The following is a 25,776-nucleotide window of genomic DNA, read 5'->3' as shown; positions in this document are numbered from 1 at the left end:
ACTGCGGGGCAGAGCGCATAGTGAGGAGCATCTTGGCATGAGCGCTTCCTCATGCTCAGCTGCACATCTTCAAGCCAATCAGATAGGCTGCCAACGACACCTCCATCGTTTCGCTGCGACTGCGACTCCGACATGGATGGAAGGAACAAACACGCATTCAGAGGGTGAACGAGATAGGTGCTTTGGAAATGGGAAAAGTTTGCCATTTATTATCTTCCACACTGACACCCTAGTCGAGTGGCAGAATGCGAATTTGAGCGCTTGCTGGAAAGATGGGAGTGTGTAATAAGATTGCCAGCTGTTGGTAAAGAAAGATAGACACACATCGGGATGTTATTCAATGGCTTTAATGTGTAAAAAGTCAAACATAAAATCAATTAAGTTAAAGCAACTTCCATTCTTTAGATGTAGAATCACAATTAAAAGGTGCACTCAATACATTTTCTCCCAATTAAAAAGTTTCGCACAGAAGTTAAAGAGAATAATAATAAAAGCAGTTTTATTTTACATGGAGTGGGTTGGCTCATGTTAAATACCACTAACCTTCTTTCAAAACCTTGCGTTTTAATAAATTAATAGCTGATGATTGCAAATAACATATGATATAGCATAACAAAGAATAAAAATACTAAGTGCACCTTTAAGTTAGATAAAAAGACATTATTATTCAAAAAAAAAAAACTTCATTTCTGATGTTAAGGTCACTTACATAATATTAAGTTACCTGAATTTTCTTCCAGCATTGACACCGTTTCAAAACATGCATGTTTTCAACATTCTACCATTAGCAAAATTAAACACAAAATAAAATTAAATTAAAAATCATTCATTATTCCAAGAAAAGTGCATACTCGCTGCTGCTGTAACCAACCACACAACTCGTTTGGCCATTCATTTTTTTCTAGGTTGGTCTTACGCATCAGTACTGGGCATGTTTAAACCGCATTTATTGGTCTTTGTGTTTTATGCTTCTATCGTCCTTAGGATAAAATTATCATATAGACATAGTGGTCTAAATAGGACTTAAGGCCATCCATACAAAATATCCTTTTTTTGACTTCTTCAAGAAACCCATTGTCATTTCTGTGGCTTTGACAGACAGGAAAAGCCCTACCGGTGCAAACATAATGGGTTCTCATAATATTATCAATATTTCAATCACTTTCTTATCTATGGAGGCCCTGAAAACATCTGTCCAGTATTGAGCTCACGTCACATGCTCTCAGAGAATCACATCAGTAAACCAATTCTCCCCATGACAATGTTTAGCTGGCCCGCCACCTTATAGATTAATACAAAAAAATATACATATGTTTATTAAATTTCCCTCTCACCTATGTTTTAGGAAAAAAATGTCCTATGAACACTGTGTAAGGCACTTAAAACATTTTAAATGTCTTAAAATAAAAAATGTCTTTATTTACTCACCTTAAAGTCTTTCAAAAACATTTTTAGAGATATTTAACATTAAGAGATATTTACAGAAGTATGTCATAGCTGCTTTTTTTATAGATTGAAAGTAAAAGACAGTTTTAGAACTATATTTCTATATGGCTATATGAGTCATTCGACAGAACTGGTCCAAAGTCAGAGTTGGAAACGTATAATACTGTATAATTTCCAAGGTACACATTTCTAGTAATTGTGCAGTTAATTCTCATATTGTATTTTCAGAACGTTTTGGAATATTTGCCCTCTTCCTAGATTTGTCAGTACTGAAACATAGTAATATATGAATTTAATTAGAAGGGTTTTATTGCCCAGAGGTAAATCAATAACAACTACATTTTTAATAATATTTCAAGTGTAATTTAAGAGATTTGTTGTATTTTGAATTCAATTTTCTTTTGTAAAAGGCAAAAAGTTGATCATATGGATTTCAAAGTTAAGGATTTATTACTTTGGATATACATTGAACCATAAACTATCATAACATCTTAGTTGATAATTCAGTATACTTTATTTTTGACAAAACATCCCATGTTTCAATAGTGACTGCACGTTTTTGATAGTGACAGTAATGCTTTAGTAGCGACCATATCAAATAAATTCTCATACTAAAACATACTAAAATACAAAAAAGAAAAAAAAAATTAGCATAACTGTACAACAATTGAATTTTTTCCCCTAAATATGAGGATTATGTGTTCCCTTTTGTGACTACCGAAACAATTATGACATAGTTTCGCTTGTGACTGTTTCGGTAGTGACAATTTTATGGAATAACACCACATAAAAGCAAAGATGTCAATACTGAAACTCCACCAAATGTTTCGGTTGTGACAATCTTAGATAATTTTGCTTCTAGCTCAAAGATGCTAATCAGCACATGGTTAACTAGCACAGTTCTGAACTGTGGTACACATATAAAAACTAAATGTTATGGAATAACTCCCAAAAAAGGTGTTCGGTAGTGACGTTCCTTAAATTTAATCACAGATTTTTCAGACTTTTGAACACATTTACCTCAAAATGATGGGATCTAGTCACACCTTGTAGCTATGAGAGATGGGAACACAGGAATATTTCCTGATCATACATTTTTGGATTTATTTCAATATTTTCATAAGTTGAATGGCAGGGGTTAGGGTTCGGGACAGCCACCTCCCAATTGAAAGTACCCTACAAATGATGATTTTATATATATTAAGCTTACTAATAATTTAAATATTATTGTGGGTTTCAATAGATAATAGAAGGATCTTAGTAAACATTTAAGATTTGAATATTTAAATGCTTTTTAATTGTTTTATTGTTGGCTGTGGGACAGCAGTTTGCACTAATTATGTAGAATGGCCCATATAGAATATAGCTCATGACTTTTATGGACTACCTTTATATTTTGAATGTGTCTTTTTGGAAAATAGCAGCATAAACATTCTTCAAATATCTTTTGTGTTTCACTGAAAAAATCATACAGTTTTGAAACAACATGAGAGTGAGTAAATGTTGTCAGAAAGTTCATTTATGACTAAAAATCGACTTCCTATTTTCGACATTCCAGCATTTTTAAGGACACCAGCCATTACTGAAGTAATAAATAACCGAGAAAGCTAGGTTAATCAAATAAATTCATCATTCAGCATAGAAAACGGACCCACAGTTGGTCAGAATTCAACAAGGTTTTATCCACATACTCTAAAGTAACTAACCAGCACTGTTTCTCTTCAACTTTGAAGCAAAAATCACAGCAATTTGGCCACTACAATCTAGTACTTGCTGTGACATCAATCTCCATTTCATCCCCTTCAAATGACCGACATCTGTTCTCTACAGCAGGTAAATGACTAGAGGTAGGCTGCCATACCCTTTCAGACACAAGTAATAATCACTGTACATTTATAACTGTAATTGTGTATTAAAAGTGTAACCCTTCATCTCAATCACTGCATCGTGGGCTACTGAAATTACACACATGTGAATACGAGCTGATGTTACAACATGGAGGATACAGTATGACATGGAGTAAAACGGAGAATTTGGCACCATCTAGTGGTTGGAAAAAGAAGGGCAGCAGCGCCATTGCCAGCACTGCTGCTTATCTGAGCCTAACCTCAATACTCAGCCAAAAATACACACACAACCAGACTGCCAAGAGGCTCCAAGTGCAAGCGAGACCTGACTTACATCAGGTACCAGAATACAGAGGAGGAATTGCTAGTCACTAGAAAAAAAAAATTGTTAAATATATCAAGAATTTGAATAAATAGAAGGTACTTTGTAGAATAGCAGGGGCGGATGAGACACCAGCAGATGGAGCTGGTAGCACTGACTGATTAAAATAACTCAAATTACCATCTTGTGAAATGGTAATGATTGTCAATTGCCACAGAGAGACCCAGAGGTTATGATGAGCGCTTAAATACAGTGTTTATATCTTGCAGAGGAATGGAGGTGTTTAGTAAAGACGTCTTACTGGAAGACTAATTCACCACTGGTCCACTTCCTGCGGGCTTTTGGAATGGCAGTTTTGGATTTATGATTTTCAAGACGTTCACATTTTTATTATACAACATACACTACTGTTAAAACATCTGTACCTAGTAAGAACTTATGCGCAGCATAAAAACAGTAAAATTGTGAAATAATACTACAATTTAAAATAACTGTTTTCTATTTGAATATATTTTAAAATGTAATTTATTCTTGTGAAGCAAAGATGAATTTTCAGCATCATTACTCCAGTCACATGATGCTTCAGAAATCATTCTAATATTCTAAACATGTTTGAAACATTTTCTTCAAGATTTTTTTAAAACATCATAAATATCTTAACCATCACTAAAGGACAATTTAAAGCATCCTTGCTATATCAAACTAATAATTTCTTTAACAGTAGTGTATGTTGTAGCACACATAGCTTTTTTTACTCAAAAATCCAAAACTCGTTCAAAATCGTAGAGAACACTAATGGCACAAAAATGGCAATTTTTTTAGGGTTTTAGGATTACAAACTGAACAACTCTATTACGAGTGATGAATTTTAATACACTATCCAAAAATGTTCAAATCTACCATGTTAAGTCATTAAACAGACAGAGTCTGTACTGTGCACGTCGTGTAACAGGAAGGCACTATCAATCCTAAGCGGAGGATCTGGAATGCGCAATAAGCTGGTGTCAAGTCAGAGCAGCTGATATGAAATGCCCTTTGAACTGTAGTGCAGGTGAGGAGTGTAGAGAGAACCTTTGCTATGTTCTCTCTTCAAAGAACCACTTCTGGGAGGCTGAGTCGGAGCAGGGCCGGAGAGCGGGGCCAGGGTTCCCAGTGTCGGTCCGGGCTATTGCCTCAACACACTTCTGTGTCTGAACATGGTAAAGCGAGCCGTCCTGCCAATGCAATGATTATGAGAAATGTTACACATCCAAGTTTAATACTTAAGGTCAAGGGTTTGTTCAAATACTAGAACAGGCAGCTCAATCAACCCTAGCGTTTCATTTGCTCCCAGAATCTCCTCCCTACTCGAATACCCCACAGAATCTCACTGACGTCACGCTGCTCTTCAGGTGCTCGCTGTACTGGCAAAGAGTTCACACTAAGGCTCGCTTCTGAAATTTCACTGCAAGCCACACTGAAACCTCTTACCGTTCTGCGTGACTTTCTCAAGTAACGCTTTAATGTGACATTTTCTTGGAATGTCGTTTGCTTCCAAGAACACTTGGTGTGCTTCAAAGCGTGCATGTTAGTGTGTACAATTCTTGACCTAACAAATGGTCCCACTTTATATTAGGTGGCCTTAACTACTATGTACTAAGTAAAATAAGCATGTACTTATTATGTTCATACTGTATTGCAAAACACTTTTGCTGCAATTGAGGTGAGATACAGGGAAGGTTAGGGACAGGTTTGGCGGCATGGGTAGGTTTAAGGGTGGGTTAAAGGCACAATAAGTAAGATTTTTTTATTAAAATATCTGAAAACCACTAGAACAGTGTTATATATTTTGCTGACTTGTGTCCTTACATTATCCCAAATGTTTCGAAGAATGTTTACATCCAGAGAAGCAAGCAATTTTAACTAGTGTAAAGGAGCGTGTCATTGCGTCGCCTGCCAATGACGTCATACACTGTAGATTTTTCAGGTTTTATTTTATAGAAAACTTTTGATCTTACTATTCTATTGACCAAGTTTCACATTCATAAGTGTAAATTTACTAATAAAAAAACTAATTTTATGGTTTTGTTGACTGAAATATGTATTTATATTGACAGATTATTAACAACCAATCATAGAACATCTAACTAAACTTATAACGGACAGCTGAAATGGAGAAGAAGAAGAATGCTTTTTTATGCTCTTCAAAAGCAATTCTTCAAAAACAACTCCACTTGTTCCAAAAGAAAAATATAATAATGACAATAATTAATGACAGGATGATACAAAAATTTACGTTACGTTTTATTTAGTTTTTAGTAAATACAAATGTGACTTTGACAATTGTAACTATGACAACATCCACCCTGAGACCACGTCATGAACACCGCCTCTTGGCACAAAACGCTTCCACTACAAGAGAAGGCGGCAGCCGCGCAACGATTTCACCGCTTGCCGCGCCCCGTCATACTACAGTGACCTTAATAAGGCTTTAATACATCAGCTCATCAAGGAACATGATTTCTGCTCAAGTCCCGTCGGATTGCATTGACTATGAGGGTGAAGACAACAACTCCCATGATTCCTCACTCAATAATGGCGTCATCAAACTACGCCTTTGTTTTTTGTTTGTTTTGAATATGCGCCCTCTAGTGACGGAAACTTACGTATTGTGCCTTTAAGGTGTAAGGGATGGGTCAACAGTGTAATTATTAATGTAATTACATAAATTAATTTATTTTGTAATTACATGCAGGTGTTTTTAAAATAAGTACAACGTAAAAACATGTACACAATAAGTGCACTGTATCAAATGATTAATTTAAATGTAAGAACACAGTAGTTAAGGCCACTTAATATAAAAGGGGACTATATGTGAATTTTTGATGATTATAGGCCAGTGATAGCCATTTGTTTAATTATATGAATATAAATAATGAGTTAATCAAATGCCACAAAAATATATTCAAAATGATCTTAATGTTCAGGCATTTCTTAGCACATACTGTTCAAAGGTCTGGGGTCAGTAATTAAAAAAAAAAAAAAAGTTTTTGTCTCTTATGCTGCAGATATAGCTGCATTTATTAGATTAATAATACAGCAAAAACTGTAATATTGTGAAACATTATTACAATTTAAAATAACCATTTTATATTTTAATATAATTTAAAATGTAATTTATTCCTGTGATAGCAAGCTGAATTTTTAGCATCATTACTCCAGTCTTCAGTGTCTTCGGAAATCATTCTAATATGCTTTTTTTTTGCTGCTCTAGAAACATTTCTTATCATTATCAATATTGAAAACATTTGTGTTTTTGAAATATTTTTGTGCATATTTTAGGATTCTGTAATGAATAGGAAGTTCAAAAAGAACTGCATTTATTTCAAACAGAAATCATTTTGGTAACATAAATTGCTTTTACTGTTACTTTTGATCAATTTAATGTGTCATTGCTGAATATAACCATTAATTTCTTTCAAGAAAAATCTTATGAACCCCAAATGTTTGAACAGTAGTGTATATGTTCAAGATTAATTAATGCAATTAATTTGAATAAAATTCTATTTGCATACAATCAGTTTGTACTGACATACTCAATGATCTCACCTCTCTGAGTAGAAACTTCTGTTCGTCAGGCACAGGTTGCCTGGGTTTACTGCAGTGTTGCATGGTAAGGAATGTGGAGACAGGATCAGCCACAATGCAGCCTGCAGGCTCCCTGGTGTTGTAACGTATCTCTTGGAGTGTAGAGTACTCAAAAAACTATCGCAAAAAGAGAAAGGAAGATATATAAACAAGAAGCTCAACACATCATATTTAAGGGACAGTTCATCCAAAAATGAAAATTCTGTCATTAATTTTTCACCTTCATGTCGTTCCAAACATGTAAGACCTTCGTTCATCTTCTGAACACAAATTAAGGTATTTTTTATTAAATCCTGATTAAATAAGAGCTTTCTGGCATAATTGCGTTGCTGTCTATGCAGGGTCAGAAAGCTCTCAGATTTCATCAAAAATATCTTAATTTGTGATCTAAAGATGAACGAAGGTTTGGAACGCCATTAGGGTGAGTACCTAATGACAGAATTTTCATTTCTGGGTGAACTATCCCTTTAAATATTACAGTAGTCTTACTATAGGGAAATTTACTTGCTCTTCATATAATGTTTAAAATATGAATTTACACAATTTGAGATTTTTGTTCTTTTTATTAATCACAAAAAAAGTGAACTGCAAATAATGTCACTACAGTCAAAAGACAACACATTTAATACGCAATATGGCTATAACTGCTAATAAATTCATTGTTTTTCCTTTTTCTGCCAACATTCTGTTAGTCTTTTGTAAAATCTAGGGTCTCAAACACATTATCCTTCAACAAGTAACATGATTTTTGGCAAAAGAACAACAACACAAAGCATATTAATAATGGATTTGATGAATTCTGTGATATTAGTTGTTGGCATTTAATTCTGTAAAATTACAGAAAATTGTATGTCATAAATCATATATGGGGTGGTCAATATACCAGTAGACATGACTGGTAGAGATTTTAGACCAAAAAAACAAAAAAATTAAAGAAAGAAAGAAAACATGTGTAACAGTACACTGGATCCAGGCAGCTCTTAAAGCAACAACATCTCATTTTCTCCTTCAACTTTAAAATTGTCCTACATTGCTGCAGAAGTTCCGACCCAGTGCTTACAAAGTAATAATGCAAAGAAGGTCAAAAGACCCTTATAAAAATAAAGTAAAACACCGATGTAGGACAATTTTTAAGTTGGAAGAGAAAATGAGATGGGAGTTTTCTGACCTACCCTAACTGTATTGACCCGGATTACACAGAGTACGCATGCACATCACAGGGCTAGACAATATGAGGTTAAAAAGTATATAAAGTGACTGATCGTTTCACTAGATAAGACCCTTATTCCTCATTTAGAGCCCTTTGAAGCTGCATTGAAACTGCATTTTGAACATTCATACTCGCGGGCACCATTGAAGTCCACTATATGGAGATAATTCCTGAAATGTTTTCCTCAAAAATGATCATTTCTTTCTTGGTTTTCTGTTATACTGACACTTGTGATTTCTATGGTATCATAGGGATCGTTTTTTGAAAGTCTCAAACAGGATTGACAAAAATGTACCAAACCAGAAAGAAACACAAGAACATTTCTCTTGTATTCACAGAGAGAATCCATTAGAAGAGTGTTGTTGTGCTGTACATATGGCTGATATTGTGCACTGATGAGTCTCCAGGGCTCATCTGCTTCCCCACAGAGAGGGAGGAGACAAATAAAGTCACGCTGCTGTGCCAAGCGACCAGAGTTGCTTTAAAAACAACCGTGCTGTGGAGTACACAACACACTATTTACTGCGCCGTATTAGGATGCTGTCTTAATAATACATCAGAAGTGTGAGACACACTTTGATGTATATTCCCGAGGACATGTTAAAGTCTCTGTGTATTGTGCGGCAGTGAACACTAACTGGAGCAGTGTGGCTGTCTGTCATTACAGTTGAGAGAAAATAAAAGTTACCTGGTTTTGTCCCATGCCATGACAAGGGTAAAGAATGACCCGGTGACCAACCAGATTATGATCATCAGGTGGGTTGTAGTCGAAGCAGTAGTTGGCCATTCCTTTACTCTTCAGCTACAATTGAGAAGAGAGAAAAGAATATTTGAACAATGGGGTCCAAATGTCTTATTTTTCTTATTTTAAGAGATAGTTCAGATCAAAATGAAAACTGTCATCATTACTCACCCTCATGTTGTTCCAAACTCATAAGAAATTTGTTCATCTTCATTTGTGCTCTAAAGACATTTTCAAATATGAGAAATTTCTGTCCTTCCACTTAAAGCCTGTTCACCCAAAACTCTCTTTGATGTTCATATGTGAATAAATGCAATCTATTAAATCTGTTATATTACATATGTTCATCATATGAAGAATTTGTGCCTTTATAGAAGACTTTGATTAAACCGATTCAAATGTCAGAGTTTTGGGTGAACACACTTTCAATAGAGGGACAGAAATCTCTCAGATTTCATTAAAAATATCTTAATTTATGTTATGAAGATGAATACATTTCCTGTGGTTTTAAAACGACATGAGGTTGAGGTAATAATGGCAGAATTTTCATTTTGGAATGAACTAACCCTTTAATAAAACATTTTTAATCAGAAGTAACATTATCGGAATAATATGAATGAAACTTTTATAAGAAAATTATATAGAAATTAAAGAGAACTCCACTTGTCATCCAAGATGTTCATGTCTTTCTGTCTTCAGTTGTGAAGAAATTATGGTTTTTGAGGAAAACATTTCAGGATTTTTCTCCATATAATGGACTTCATTGGTGCCCTGATTTTGAACTTCCAAAATGTAGTTTAAATGCAGATTCAAAGGGCTCAAAACAATGTCATTTTTTTCAGAAAATAAAAATTGTATACTTTTTAAGCACAAAAGCTCATGTAGAACAGGCTCTGTGATGCGCGTTCATGATGCTACGTACTATTGAATCACGTCGAAAGGTCACGCGGAACGTACAAAAAGGTACAACGATGTCCTCCTCTCAAGTTGTAGGAGAAACTTTTGCCATACTCAGTACGCAGACAATAAACTTACACGTGATTCGTAGTAGTGATGGGAAGTTCAGATCATTTTACCGACTCAGACCTTTGAGTCTCGTTCAGCAAAATGAACAGATCTTTTTTCGAGTCATTCATTCGTTCATTTTTTAGCAAAATATAATTAAAATATTACGTTACTTCCCTAACACATCTACTGCTTACACAAACGTTGATCACACTACAAACAAGACAAAACTATAATGCTATAAGAAACAGAAAAGATTAATTAATTGTTTACCTGGGTCTTTAGTCTATGATTAGCTCACCTCACCTCTTATCTGACAAGTTTTCAGGTTCGAGTCGTTCGTTCATCATGTGACAGCCCCATAAGATGAACGAACGACTCGAAAAACCCCAAGACTCGAAACAGGTGAACTAATTCCAGCACAGAACCTAATAGGATTTTTATTTTTTGAAGAAAATGACCGTTTCGCTAGATAAGACCCTTCTTCCTCGGCTGGGATCGTTTAGAGCCCTTTGAAGCTGCATTTAAACTGCATTTTGGAAGTTCAAAATCAGGGCACCAATGAAGTATATGGACATATATATAAAGAAAAATCCTGAAATGTTTTCCTCAAAAACCATGATTTCTTTACGACTGAAGACAGAAAGACATGAACATCTTGGATGACAAGGGGGTGAGTATATTATTTGTAAATTGTTGTTCTGGAAGTGGACTTCTTTAATATTTCTTTTTTGTAAGTATTTCCTTTCCATAATATTTGTTCTGAATTTCTAAAGACCTTAAAATGTTGAGTGTATTTCAACTTTTAAATAAAACAGCCACAGAGTTTGTCTACACTGTGCCACTCATTTGTGGTTTGTTGATTACAGAGCAACTGACCTCATTTTATCATGCCACACTAGGCTTGCCGTGTAAATTCTGAACCAAACCAACCTGCCAGCTGCTGTGAAAGTAGCATATTTACTTCTTGATTTCTGCTGCTACAAAGCTGTGTGTGTAAACATAAGAAGCTTGTCTCTTCTTACCATGCCAAACATTCCAGGCCTGTCCTCTGGGACTTGAATGTCAGGGTAGATGTTCTCCAAAAACCATTTAAAATCTTTACAGTCAAGACGCATTCGGAGTTTCCGTCTATCTGTCACATCACCATATGCCTCCTGAAACAAGAGTTAAAAATTATGGGTACTTTTAGAGATATTTCACTACATTCATTTTTTTAATGTAACCTCACAAATACTTCATGTGCACTGATAAAATAAGATATAATAAGCTAATAATTGTTAGAAAACAGAATAAGGTACAGAGATACGACAATATCCATTAATATTATACATACAGTATACATCATATTATTAAAAAAAACTCTAAATTAAGATAAAACACCAGGTATAACTAAATAAACCAACCATAAAGGTGACATATAATGAAAATATGACTTTTTCCATGTTTAAGTGGTGTAAATGGGTCCCTGGTGCATCTACCAACCCAAAAAACGTGAAAAAGAACAACCCAGTAACTTTGCTTTGGTAAACCTTTCTCTGCAAGCATGTGAAAAAATGAGCTTCTCAGATTTCACTCCCCCTGTAATGTAGAAAATGGATCTTATTATAATATTAACGCCCCTTAATCTGCACGTTTTCACCGCCATTGTGTTTTCACAAGCGACAACAGTGTACCAGTTCAAACGTCATGGCAAAAGTTTGAGCTAAGCATGTTAACTGTTCTGACTTTGTCTGCACAGACGAGCACAGAACACTATTTAGAGTCCCAGCCTCAGAGAAGACAAGATATTTTTACTATATATTACTCTACTGCCACATAGATCTAATATAAACATGCGATTTCTTTCCAGATGCTTACCGTCACAGACATTACCAACTGTTTTTGTAACTCAGGTGACTTTTAACACAAACTTGTGTGTATTTGACAGTTTAAGCGCAATAAGACATGAAAGAGAGTCAGTCTTTATCAGAAGTTTAAGCTAATGTGGTTTAAACCGCATGATTTCAGCATGATAGACATAATCAAAACCAGAGCATCTGAGGTATGAGCTGTAAAGGCCAAAGTCACTAGATGGCAAGCCTGCAACTATTAACTGAAAAAGCATAGCGGCTAAAGCTAATGCTTCCGGACTGGCAGTACTTGAAAAAGGAAACCAGAGGCCTTTTTTTTTTTTAAAGGATGTCAATGGAGGAAAGGCTTTACTATGCTGAATAAACAGCTTTTTAGAGGAAACGGCTTATCATTTAATGAATCAACAGCTGCTAACCTTCAACGTTTTACTTTAAACAATACTACTGGATTGAACTATTTTTAGAGTTACCACGAAAAAAAAATGCTGTTTTATAAGCGAAGTCACTGACTTTTTGCGACATTTATCACGTATGCACAAATAGCTTATTTGCACATTTCTTAAAGAGAATATCTGTTTTCATAAACTGCAATTTTTTTAATTATCTAAGAGGTTAAGAGGTTTGTAAAGACAACAACACTTCCACAGACACTAACAGCAGCTTCTGCATCACAAACATGTGAATTGTGCAGCGACAGCAGCACATACAGTGTTTGATTTTCACACTGGTCTATGATATAGGTGTGGTCTGCGCAGAAATTAATTTCTGAGAAACTTTGGCCACTGTTTCCTTTAACAGTTAAAATTTAACTTTACATAGACACAGTTGGCTGCTTCAGTCATCTGCATTCATTTATTTTTGTGTCTGATATGACAGACATATAGTCACTCCCAATGTGAACAGGAAAGAATGTGAATTTCCTGTGGAAATCCATCAGGAATAAGCAATGGTAATTCTTGTCTTAGTAAATACCACATGAACAGATCGTTTACAATACTCTCTCTTTATACTACATCAACTGTTTTCACAAAATGATCGCATAAAACCAGACATCTGATTTTGTCATCTTGTTTTTTTAAGCTCTCTTGCAATTACCCTGCAGTGGTGCACCACAACTGCAACATCCTGTCGCAAAATAATGTTGCAAACCCATCTTAACAAACAAGACTGATAAAGGCCGAGTTCCTGTGTATGTGGCTGTCGTATCTCGCCCATCAGACGAGAATGACTGGCGAGTGATGGTTTACACAGTACCAGAGATATTCTCTCTTATGAGAAACATCTGTTGGAGGTAAAGCTGATGAAATCACAAGAAGTGCACTTCTAATTAACCAACTTGATAGCGAATCATCAATAACGTACGGCCCCGCTGTGAGTGCCAGCCGGGTGGCACAACATCACACCCGTTGATGATCCGTCTGTGATCAGGCTTCAGTCTCGACAAAGTCCTGTGGCGGCACATACCGTCCAGCTACACGCTCAATCAAGCGGCTGTCAAATTAAGCTTTCTGATCATCGAGATCCATCACAGAGCCCCGTTTTGTTGATCTTTAGGACTCTGTGGCACAATCGACAGAGATTTTGACCATGAATAAAATATGCCGTGAGACTCAGAGGGTGAAAGAGAGAGCGATCCTCTTACGAATTTGCGTGGAAGCAGAGTATGAAGGTTGTCAAACCTGATCCACATTGGCAAGGCCAATGTTTGCCTGTGGTTTATACCCAAAGAGAGAGAGAGCCTTATCTGCTGGCATCACATCAGATAGATTTCGAGTTGGCGGTGCCAACCTGGCAACATCTCCAAGGTTCAGAGAGAAAAGGGTTACCCGATCTGTCATCAAGAGCACCTCTCTCTTTAACTACAGGGCTTGGTGGGGAGCCGCCACAAGGGCGACTAAATGACAAACATGGCTGCAAGAGGTTCCACTTCTCACTGTAGTAATTTCACACCAATGTCACCTAACGAGTTTTAGATCTTATCAACAGATTCTGTCAAAGTGGGTGAGGAAATATCTAGATTTGTGCAAAGAAAATTTGCATCTTTCACAAGAGCTATGTGAGTCGATCTAGACTTCTCTCAAAGATAGACAGCATGATAAACGTATTCTCTGAAAACAAGCAGACATGCAAGCAAAGCAAGAGTTATGCAACAGACCGCACAAGTAGGCGTACCAGACGAGCATGAGGGCTGCGATGGTAATACACTTCTTTGTATTCGTCCATCCAGACTTCTGCCGCCCGCACGCTGTTGGCCAATGCCTTGTTTCTCGAGTATGGTGCTTTCTTCGGAAAGATGTGACCCACGTGAGAGCAAGGATGGATTTCCAGACTCCCTCCACACTGCCAGATCTGAAAAGCACCAAGACAGGAAATAGATTAGTAATCCGCAATAATACATAGGCAGCATTTTAGGCATCATGGGCACATCTGGAATTCAAATGGCGCCTTCTAAGGTTTTTGAACATTTTAATTCGGACCCCCCGAATATTAAAGTTTCCTAGGTGTATATTGTCTTGCACAGACCTATTACTGTGTGAAAAAAAATATTCTGTGATATTATAATTGAAATTAAACCGTTACATAAATAGCTTTTGTATTGTCTCTAAACTAAAGCTAAAGCCAATTATTCGTAAAATACAGTTGAAGTCAAAAGTTTACATACACCTTGCAGAATCTGCAAAATGTTAATTATTTTACCAAAATAAGAGGGATCATACAAAATGCATGATAATTTTTATGTAGTACTGACCTGAATAAGATATTTTACATAAAGAGAAAACAATAGTTGAATTTATAAAAATTACCCATTTCAAAAGTTTACATACGCTTGATTCTTAATACTGTGTTGTTATCTGAATGATCCACAGCTGTGCTTTTTTTTTTGTGTTTAGCGATAGTTGTTCATTAGTCCCTTGTTTGTCCTGAACAGTTAAACTGCCTGCTGTTCTTCAGGAAAATCCTTCAGGTCCCACAAATTATTTGGGTTTTCAGCATGTTTGTGTGTTTGAACCTATTCCAGCAATGACTGTATGATTTTGTGATCCATCTTTTCACACTGAGAACAACTGAGAGATTCATATGCAACTATTACAGAAGGTTCAAACGCTCACTGATGCTTCAGAAGAAAACACAGTGCATTAAGAGCTAGTGGGTAAAAAGTTTTGAATTTGAAGATCAGGGTAAATTTGACTTATTTTGTCTGGGAAACACATAAGTATCTTCTGTAGCTGCTGAAGGGCAGTACTAAATAAAAGAAATATGATATTTAAGCAAAATAAGAAAAATGAAACCATCTTCGTTCTGTTCAAAAGTTTGCAACCTCTTGATGCATAATTTTTCCTTCTAGAGCATACATAAAAATGCTGAATTTGTGGAACCTGAAGGATTTATCTGAAGAACATCAGGCAGTTTAACTGTTCAGGACAAACACAGGTCTCATGAATAACTATCACTAAACAAACAAAAAAAAAAAAAACACAGCTGTGGATCATTCAGGTAACAACACAGTATTAAGAATCAAGGGGATGTAAACTTTTGAACAGGGTAATTTTTATAAATTCAACTATTATTTTCTCTTTTGGACTATATGTAAACGTCTTTATGTGAAATATCTTATTCAGGTCAGTTCTAATTATTACAATTAGACATAAAGCTGAAGAGAAGCTTAATATGTATTTGTATAGCACTGAAATAATGAGAGTAAATATTGCTCCAAAGCAGCTTTATAGACAAAATTACCATAATATCCTCAGTAAGCAAGCTAATGGTCAGTGCTAAGAAAAAAAAAACTCTCTAGATAAAAAGATTTTTCACTATATGCAGTTTCAATTTCTTGTTTTCAGGTTTCAATGAAACATCTTGATTAATTCAACCAGTTTTTAACATTTGAAACAGAAAAATATAAAATTTGGTTATTGTGCTTATTATTTCAATTTACATATTAAATAGTAACTTATTTAATTGATACCTTGAATGCGTCAGAGTCTAACGTGGAACAGAAGAAATTGTTGAATAAAGTCACTAATTTAATTTTTTTTTTTGTGCACAAAAAGTAATCTCATATCTTCAAAAAAATTACGGTTGAACCACTGATGTCACATGGACTACTTTAATGATGTTCTTACTACTTTTCTGGACCTTGAACGTGGTAGTTATGTTGCTGTCTATACAGGGATTTGTGTTCCAAAGATGAACAAAGGTCTTTCGGGTGTGGAATGGCAAGAAGGAGAATAATTACATTTCATTTGTTGGGTGAACTATCCAATGCTAAGTTTCACAGCCGTAAAATCACAGAGTTCATAGAAGGATACAGAGAATAAATAGGCAGGTCTGTCATATTGCATTGACCGAGCAGCTGTCTGGTCTTGGTGACGTTCCTTGCTGAAATCTGGTTAAAACGCAGTTCCTGGCACTCAGGCCACTTAAAAACAAGTGAACCATTGCTGTCTATGTAACAGTGCTAGAAACCTTCAGGGGATAAGCCAAGTAATCAGAGAAATTATGAGCAAGTAAATACTGCATAAACGGCGGAGCTCGCATTAGTCATCATTCTAGCTGGCAGACACTTAAATACAGGCGCTGACTGACCTCCTAACCTTGTGTGACTCATCGCACAGTTTTCAAACTAGGATTGTAACCATCTGCCAGAGGCTTTCTCCCCTCAGGAAACTTGGAGAGAAATGAAAGGAACATTTTTACAGAAAAGTTCAACAGCACTTACTCTGAATGAGAACTCTAGGTTCTCTCCACCCCACACCTCCATTCCTGTGTCATATGTGCCCAGGTAATGGAAGTACTTCTTATTGACTGCAAACAAGCCCCCAGCCATTGTAGGAGACCTGGATCAAAGCAACAGAAGAAGATATTTCTGTATAAATTAAAGAAACAACCCACTTTTTTTGAAAATAGGCTTATTGTCCAACTGCCCTCGAGTTTGTTTTTCCTATTTAAAACTTAACTCTTCTGCAGTTACATTGTGTACTAAGACTGACGGAAAATGAAAAGTTGTGATTTTCTAGGCTGATATGGCTAGGAACTATACTCTCATTCCGGCGTAATAACCAAGGAACTTTGCTGCCGTACCATGGGTGCAGCAGGTGCAATGATATTATGCATCACTTGAAAGTGACTGGCACTAAGTTTGTGTAGATGCAGAGTTGCAGCTGGCAGAGTTGACGCCTGTGTAATATCAATCCGCCTGCTACATCCATGGTACTGCAGCAAAGTTTCTTGATTATTACGCCAGAATGAGTATAGTTCCTAGCCATATCGACCTAGAACAGGGGTGTCAAACTCCGGTCATGGAGGGCCCTGCAGAGTTTAGATGCAACCCTAATTAAACACACTGATCCAACTAATCAACTCCTTCAGGCTTAATTGAAAACTGCATAGTATGTGTGTTGGCGCAAGGTTGGAACAAAACTCCGCAGGGCTGCAGCCCTCCAGGAACTGAGTTTGACACTCCTGGCCTAGAAAATCGCAACTTTTCATTTTTCATCCGTCTTTGGTCATTTTTGAGCGAGATGCTAACGGTCTCTAATCGTATTCAATGATCTATGCTAAGCTATGTTAAAAGATCTCCAGACCCGGAGATCGGCTAAATGGATTCGAAAATGGTAAAACTCAACTGTTTAACTCTAGGGGAGTTGGAAAATGTCTGTTTTTCCCAGACACGTCCTGGCCAGAATTTCTAGACGTAAAATGTCCAGCTTTTGGCTTTGTTTTGGCATTATACATTATATGTATGTGTATTTTTGCTTTTATCATTCTCTGTAGATCCCATCTTCTTGCACGCCATGACTGGACAATTATGTACACTGCCTGCATGCTATTGGCCAACTTACTTGTCAGTCATTACCTTTACCAAACACACTACCAGTCAAACATTTCTGAACAAGGTTTTCAATGTTTTTTTTTTTTTTTACTTCTCTTCTGCTCACCAATCCTGGATTTATTTGATCTAAAATACAGCAAAAGCAGTAAAAAGTCGAAATATTTTACAAATTAAAATAACTGCTTTCTGTTTGAATATATTTTGAAATGTAATTTATTCCTGTGGTCAAAGCTACATTTTCACCATCATTACTACAGTCTCCAGTGTCACACGATCCTTCAGAAATCATTCTAATATGCTGATTTGCTGTTCAAGAAACATTTTTTATTATTATCATTATCAATACCTAAAACAGCTAAATATTTTTTTTTCAGGTTTCTTTGATGAATAGAAAGATCCAAAGATCAGCATTTATCTGAAATAAAAAGCTTTTTTAACATTACAAACTATACCTTTCAAAAGCTTGGAGTCAGTATAATTTTTCTTTTTGGAAAAGAAATTAAAGAAATTAATACTTTTATTTAGCAAGGATGCTTTAAATCGATCAAAAGTGATAATGAAGACATTTATAATGTCACAAAATATTTCTATTTTAGAATTATGCTGTTCTTCTGAACTTTCTATTCATAAAAAAAAATGAAAAATTCTACTCAGCTGTTTTCAACATAATAATAATAATAATAATAATAATAATAACAATAATTAATAATAATACATTTTTTGAGCAGCAGATCAGAATATTAGAATGATTTCTGAAGGATCATTAGACTGAAGTAATGACGCTAAAAATTCAGGTTTGAAATAACAGGAATAAATTACATTTTAAAATATAATCAAATAGGAAAGAGTTAAATTGTAAAAATTTAATTTTGGATCAAATAAATGCAAGCTTGGTGAGCAGAAGAAACTTCTTTAAAAAGCATTAAAAATCTTACTGTTCAAAAACTTTTGACTGGTAGTGTATGAAAACAATAGATCAAAACAAAGCCAAAAATCTGACATTTTAAGCAATTCTCAGCCAGAACATGTCCAGAAAATTGAGGACATAAATCATAAAAAACTTCAACTGTAAAATTATCCACTCTGCTGGGTGCTTTTAAAGTCTTTTAGCGTAGAATGTGCTCTCCTGATTTAGTCAATGCTCAAAACCTATTGACATGTCAACAGCATCTTAAAGGGAACATGTCTATGTCATGCTGCGTTGTTTTTAAACCGGAACAGGACCAAAAATTAAACACTTCCCTTAGTATTACAAATTGTCTTCTATTTGGTGCAACCAGAAAGCACAGACCTGATGACATCAGTGGCAGAACTTCTGCGTTTCTGTTCATGCTCTGGGACAGTGTGCCACGTGAACACCAATCGCCAATCAAATCCTCCGATCTGAGGTTCTCCAGGGTTGCCGAGGTACTGGAAGGTGTTCCAGTCAATAACATCTATCACCGGACACACCACAGCCGAAGGCTCATCCTTTATTCTGCACGATTTAGAGAATTTAAAAAAGTAGAGATAAATATTAATTCTCATAAAACAAACAGTGATGTGGCATGTAGTTTAAGCTTGACCTGAAAAAAGCATGCACATTTTGTAATGCAAAAAAAGTGATATACAAACTTATGAAAATAAAGCATGTTTGAGGGTTTGTAGAGAGGGGTTTATCAGTCTCACCTCTGGAGTAAAGGCTCCAACCAGCCTTCATGGCACTCACAGTGGCAATCAAGGTAGGTCAGCACTTCTCCTGTGGCAATGGAAGCTCCCAGGAGTCGTGCTCGCACCAAACCCTCTCTCTTCCTTGCACGGATGAGACGCACCTTTTTAAGATCAGCGATGTAGTTCTCTAGAGGCTCCTTTAAATGATCTGTGGGTCAAATTCATGAGAAGTGCTCAGTAACAGCTAGAAGGAACTAGAACTTAAGTCAGAAATAAAGTATGCTAATTGGCTTTTGTATTAAGAGACAACTTCCTGTTTCACCACAGGGTGGAGCTGAGATGATGTTAATGCTGTGGTATTTCATTGATGACAATCCGTTTGCAAACCTTAATGGCTGTATAAATGATTTTTGTGATCAGGCATGTGTGTGTTTTTGTGCTTTGACTGGACCTAACTTAGCTAATGATTGTTAAATAAGTAAAAATGTACACTATTCTGTCAACATCCATATGTCATTTTACTCAAGATCTTTTCTGCATTTCTTCTTTGTTAATGTTTAAAGTTATAGAGGAAAAATAAATATTACCCTGAAAGAAAGTACAAATTTTAAATATATTTTTATATATACACTGCTGCTCAAAAGTTTAGGATTAGTAAGACTTGTAATGTTTTTTTATAAAGTCTCTTAGGCTCATCAAGGCTGCATACATTTGATCAAAAATGCAGAAAAAAACAGTAATGTTGTAAAATGTTATTACAACATAAAATAATGTTTATTATTTTAATATACTTTAAAATAGAATTTATTCCTGTGGTGCAAATCTGAATTTTCATCAGCTGTTACCCCAGTCGTAAGTGTCACATGATCCTTCAGAAATCATTCTAATATGCTGATTTATTATTAGAATTGTCAATGTTGGAAACAGTTGTGTTGCCAAATATGTTTTTGGAACCTGAGATGCTTTTTCTCAAGGGTTTTTTGATGAATAACAAGTTAAAAAGAAAAGCATTTATTCCTCATATAAATCTTTTCTAACAATGTAAATGAGTTTTTGTTAATTTAACACATGCTTGGTGGATAAAAGTATTAATTACTTTCAAAAAAAAAGTAAGAATAAAAATGTACTGACCCCAAACTTTTGAACAGTAGTGTATATAGTTATAAAACCTGTCTATTTTAAATAAATGCTGTTCTTTTTAAACTTTTTTTGTTTAAAGAATCCTGAAAAAAGTATTACAGGTTTCAAAAAAATATTAAGCAGCACAACTGTTTTCAACATTGATAATAAATCAGCACATTAGAATGATTTCTAAAGGACCATGTGACACTGAAGACTGGAGTAACAGCTGATGAAAATTCAGGAATAAATTATATTTTAAAGCATATTAAAATAAAAAACATTATTTTATATTGTAATACCATTTTGCAATATTACTGTTTTTTCTGTATCTTTGATCAAATAAATGCAGCCTTGATGAGCATAAGAGACTTCTTAAAAAAAAAACATTAAAAACATTTTTAAAAAAAGTCTGATCCCAAACTTTTGAGCGGCAGTGTGTGTGTGTGTGTGTACTTGTTTTTGCTACACTGTGGGGACCAAATAAAAATAGTAAATGATGTTTATCTGAAAGTGTAACAGTGCAAACATGTTTTCTGTGAGGGCTAGGTTTAGGGTTAGGGTTGGGTTAGGGGATAGACAATATCGTTTGGTCAGTATAAAATCTATAGAAGTATATGGAAAGTCCCCACAATTCACAAAAACAAACCTGTGTGTGTGTGTGTGTGTATATATATATATATATATATAAAAAAAAAAAAAAAAATTTGTTTGTTTTGTTTTTTTAACTGATAACATTTCTTCCAAATTTGAAATAAAATATTGTCATGTAGGGAATTTTTTTTTCTTCTTCATCTTCTTCTTTTTCAGAAAAAGACAACTGGGAAAAATTACAAAAAAGATGCCACGATTTTAGACATGTTTTATTAATTTTTCAACATCACAATCAAACTTCAGAAGAGTTAAGAAATCAATATATTTAAATCACAACAAATGAAAACACTGTTTTTTTGATCAATTGTCTTTTTCTGCAAAAAATAAAATAAAGCCCTAAACAACATTATTTTTTGCAATTCCAGTGAAACTGACAATTTTTAAGTGGTATATATATATATATATATATATATCTTATATATATATCTTCTGTTTTCACTTGTTGTGATTGAAAAACGAGGGTTTTCCGCCAAATATTCATTTCTTAACTCTTCTGATGTTAAAACATTGGTATTGTATTGTCAAAAAATGAATACAAACATGTCTGAAAACATGCCATCTTTTTTGTTGTTTAGACCAATTGTCATTTCCTGCAAAAAATGTTCTAAATAACATTTTTATTTAACATTTGGAAAAAATGTCATCAGCAGTTTACAGAATAAAACTAAAACTGTGTTTTATACAAACACAAAACTACAAATCGTAAATCCAGAGAAACTTTGAATTTTCAAGCGGTCTCTTAATTTATTTCCTATAGCTGTATATTCCTTTAAATCAGTGTCTGTCTGATTTACACACACAAGTATAAGAAGCACATTTTGTCCGTTGTTACTAATGTTTTTCCCTGATGTTAACAGTTATGTTATGGTAAAAAAAAAACTCTTTGCATCTGTTTGTTATTGTTTGGTTAGTAATTAGCAAACATTTCACTAAGAAAACATACAGCAGTACAGTATTTGCAGTACAAAGGGATTGGTGTTTGCACATGCAAAACTTTATGGTAACAAATGTAGCTATGGTTGCAGTAGTCATATAGCTAGGTGCTATTGTGGTTGTTAGTGTTGTGGGTGGCTCCTAGGTGTCCCAAATAAAAAATGCCCTAAGCTTAACTTAATTTGATTTAGTTTTAATACATACAATCTTTCCCTCTTACTTTATTTTGATTTTCTCCACATAAACAGATGTCATACAATTACAGATACCATTTACTTCTACTATCAGCTATACTTTAATACGATAATACATATGATGAGCGTGTGCTCAAAGATAGCATGAGAAGTTTTCATTCAGACTGATACCTCGGTCACTGTAGTCATCCACTAGTATGACTTCAGTCAGTAGCACGTCCGGCGAGGTCTCCAGGACGCTGTGCACTGTCCGCAGTAGTGTGGACCAGGCTTCATTGTAGAAGGCAATCACTACTGATGTCGTGGGCAGGTTCAGGTAGTCATATTTCAGGTTTCTACATCTGAATAGACAGATCTTGTTAGAGAATGCCTTGCTTGCTACATTGTCAGACTGCATTCATGTGCATTACAGTGTCATTATACTAAGTAAAGATGCACAGTGTCTTTGATCTTAACAGCCAAAGGGCAATTTTGCAATAAGGAACACAAACAGCAACAGCACATTACAAAACATACATCAAAATTCAAATTCAAATGTTTATAAAGCAAAACTGCACCAAAGTGCTGCACAGTAAAAAATAAAATAAATATCACGTAAAATAAATATTGATTGCAACTTAAAAATACATAGGCCTAAATAAAATAAACATCACAAATGCATCTGTTCAACCCTAATGGTTATAAAATAAACAAACAATAAATACAACACATTAAAAACCAGTAAAATTTTATAAATAGTAAACAAAATCAACTTATACTTATTACCAGTAACAGTTCAGTAATATTTGACTTGTTATTTTACCATCAACCTATCACAGTAAAACCAATTGCAAATGTTCATTTAACTATAACTAAGCACACCATTCGAATTTGGGATGGGCCATCGGTCTACTGTTTGACTTTAAATTATTTTTTTTTATCAGTGTGTCGACAAAGAGGTCTGACTAGATGACTGATATAAAATTTAATAATTTTAATTTTAATAATATTTTAAAATTTCAGCATTTTGTAAGATAACCAGTTAAAACTATCGCTGTCAAACGATTAATCATGATTAATCGCATCCAAAATAAAAGTTTTTGTTTACATAATATACATGTGTACTGTGTATATTTATTCTGTATATAAATACACACACGTACAGTACATGTTTTGAAAATTATGTTATATATAATATATATATTATATACACACACACACATATATATATATATACACACATATATTTAATATATAAACATAACATTTTTCTTAAATATGTACGTGCATGTATTTATAAATACATAATGAATATACACAGCACGCACATTATGTAAACAAAAACGTTTGTTTTGAATGCGATTAATCGTGATTTGACACCAGCACTAAAAATAATACATCCTTGTTTATGTACACAAATTATATGAGTAAACTGAGTAATGTGACAGCACTACATTAAACGTTTTTCTTTTGCTTTGTAACTTTGTAGACGGTCCCTGTATCTAATCGCATATAAGACACTGAGCCAAGATAGGGACTGTTTACAAAAGCATTTACAACTTCAATGGCTTGCAATAAATTGGGAGGAAATAAAAGTAATAAACTACTATGTGAATCCTGTTCTACATTCGGATGCTATTGAAATAAACCCATATATTACTCTTATACCAAATAGTGAATGATGTTTTAAGGCTGGTTATCTCACAAACCTTCATGTACAGCACTTACAGTGGGTTCCATCTTTCAGGAAGCCTGCGGTGAAGTGATATCCTATCGCTCACATAAGTGTTTATCTGATGTTTTTTTATGCTCTCCTCCTCCTCTCGCTTCTCTTCTTCAGTCAGGTCCAGTTTAACAGCTCTCCCCATCTCTCCCAGAGCATGTACGTCCAGAGGAGGCTTCTCGTAAACAGGTTTCTTCAGAAATTCCTCGTCCACATTTTTGTGCTGGTCGACTGGAAGTTCTCTTCGACTCGCCAGTCCGACATCACTCCTCGTGTTCCTGTGAAATAATAAATATCCCAGCACAAAAGCCCCGAGAATGTAGAGGATGAACTTGGGCCGACTCCTTCTGCCACATATTGCCATAATGTGTCCTTCTCGTCCGCTCTGGTTCTCTCAAACTGTTTTGTCATCCAAAGTTCAATCTCAAGAAAAGTTGAAGTTCAAAAAAAGTTCGCCAAGGTAAGAGGTAAGAGATCTCTTTTTCAGAGTGCCAGATTTCATTTTAAAGTCGCCTAGAGTGAAGGGGAAACTATCCAAGCAAACCGAAAGTTGGCCATTTAATCTGTGGCTGAAACCAACTGTTGAGGTGTGATCGACATAAACGGCAAGCAGAGCCGGTTGCAGTCGGGGGAGGAGTTGAAAGCACATCCGTTAATGCGAACGCGTTTACGGCGCGTTCCACATAAAAAACGCGTCACTTTGCTGATCGGTTACAATAGTCGGTTGCAATCAGGGGAGGAGTTCAGTCAAAGCCGAACACTTTCTGCTTCCGTATATTTACAGAAACTACATGAAACTACGTGGAAGTGAACAAAATTCATATTTACAGACGCCCAAAGTAAGCAGGTTTGTGCAAAACGAGGTAAACTATGTATATTATAATAAACGGTATTATAATACATTTGGTCATAAATGTTCATTTAAATGGGATTTACTGCAATTCAGATTGTGTAAGAAATTACGTGTCTGTCAAAATTTGTCATTTAAAGGCTGAAGATGATCAATCACTTAGTATTAATTGTGATCTGATGCAATATTTAACTGTAATCATAATAAAGAGGAACACAACAGCGGATATTTTTGCACAATTGTTGTAGTCCTGAGTCACAGTGCCTTAGAGGTTTGCACCTCTAAGGCACTGTGACTCAGAACCACAACAGTGCGTAAAAATATGCATCTATTATGGTCAAAATTCTGTTTTTAGGAGTTACAAAACATATAGCCTACATCCATATAGGCCTATGTATAATCTAGGATATGCATTTTACATCAACCTCCAATAAACTGGTATCACAATCCATAAACAAGACCATTGCATTAGTTATTTGAATAATCCCGTGAAAAACTTGAGAAGAAGTGGATAATATTTGAGATCAAAATGATGAAATTGTGCTTGACTCATTTTTGACAATACAATGGAAAAGTCTGCCCTGAACTAGCTAATAAAGTGAAGCAATGTGTTTCTTTGACTCTATTTGATATTATGTATAGTAATATCTAACCTCAATTAGATGGGTTTTAATGCTTTCACTTTAAAAAGAAAAAGAAACATTGGAAAAACACATTTTTCCTTGGTTACAATCGTAATATTTGTGAACTTTGACCACAAAACCAGTCATAAGGGTCAATTTTTTACAA

The 25,776-nt window shown here is 35.0% G+C and overlaps 1 protein-coding gene across 1 annotated transcript; it reads right to left on the bottom strand.

Annotated features, from left to right (window-relative positions):
• Positions 1–331: 331 nt before the first annotated feature.
• galnt12 (UDP-N-acetyl-alpha-D-galactosamine:polypeptide N-acetylgalactosaminyltransferase 12) lies at positions 332–24,881 on the bottom strand. Its single transcript, XM_051136922.1, has 10 exons — positions 24,143–24,881; positions 22,607–22,776; positions 19,554–19,743; positions 19,177–19,362; positions 16,773–16,890; positions 14,225–14,401; positions 11,225–11,356; positions 9,141–9,254; positions 7,204–7,359; positions 332–4,829 (listed from the first exon to the last, which is right to left on the bottom strand). The coding sequence occupies exons 1-10, from the start codon at positions 24,499–24,501 to the stop codon at positions 4,692–4,694; spliced, it is 1,740 nt and encodes a 579-aa protein (XP_050992879.1). The 5' UTR covers positions 24,502–24,881; the 3' UTR covers positions 332–4,691.
• Between the last annotated feature and the right edge of the window lie 895 nt (positions 24,882–25,776).

Source organism: Labeo rohita, chromosome 19, assembly GCF_022985175.1.
Source record: "Labeo rohita strain BAU-BD-2019 chromosome 19, IGBB_LRoh.1.0, whole genome shotgun sequence".
NCBI lineage: Eukaryota > Metazoa > Chordata > Actinopteri > Cypriniformes > Cyprinidae > Labeo > Labeo rohita.
The sequence above is the reverse complement of the archived record's forward strand: the minus strand, read 5'-3'. Positions and strand labels throughout refer to the sequence as shown.

What these genes read in the sequence shown, in the direction of transcription:
- galnt12 (XM_051136922.1), bottom strand. Translation starts at nt 24,501, where the DNA reads ATGGCAATATGTGGCAGAAGGAGTCGGCCCAAGTTCATCCTCTACATT. An exon ending in TTGGAGCCTTTACTCCAGAG is followed by an intron (nt 19,363 to 19,553) that starts GTGAGACTGATA and finishes TAAATCGTGCAG; the next exon opens with AATAAAGGATGAGCCTTCGG. An exon ending in ATGGCATGGGACAAAACCAG is followed by an intron (nt 7,360 to 9,140) that starts GTAACTTTTATT and finishes TTTTTGCGATAG; the next exon opens with TTTTTTGAGTACTCTACACT.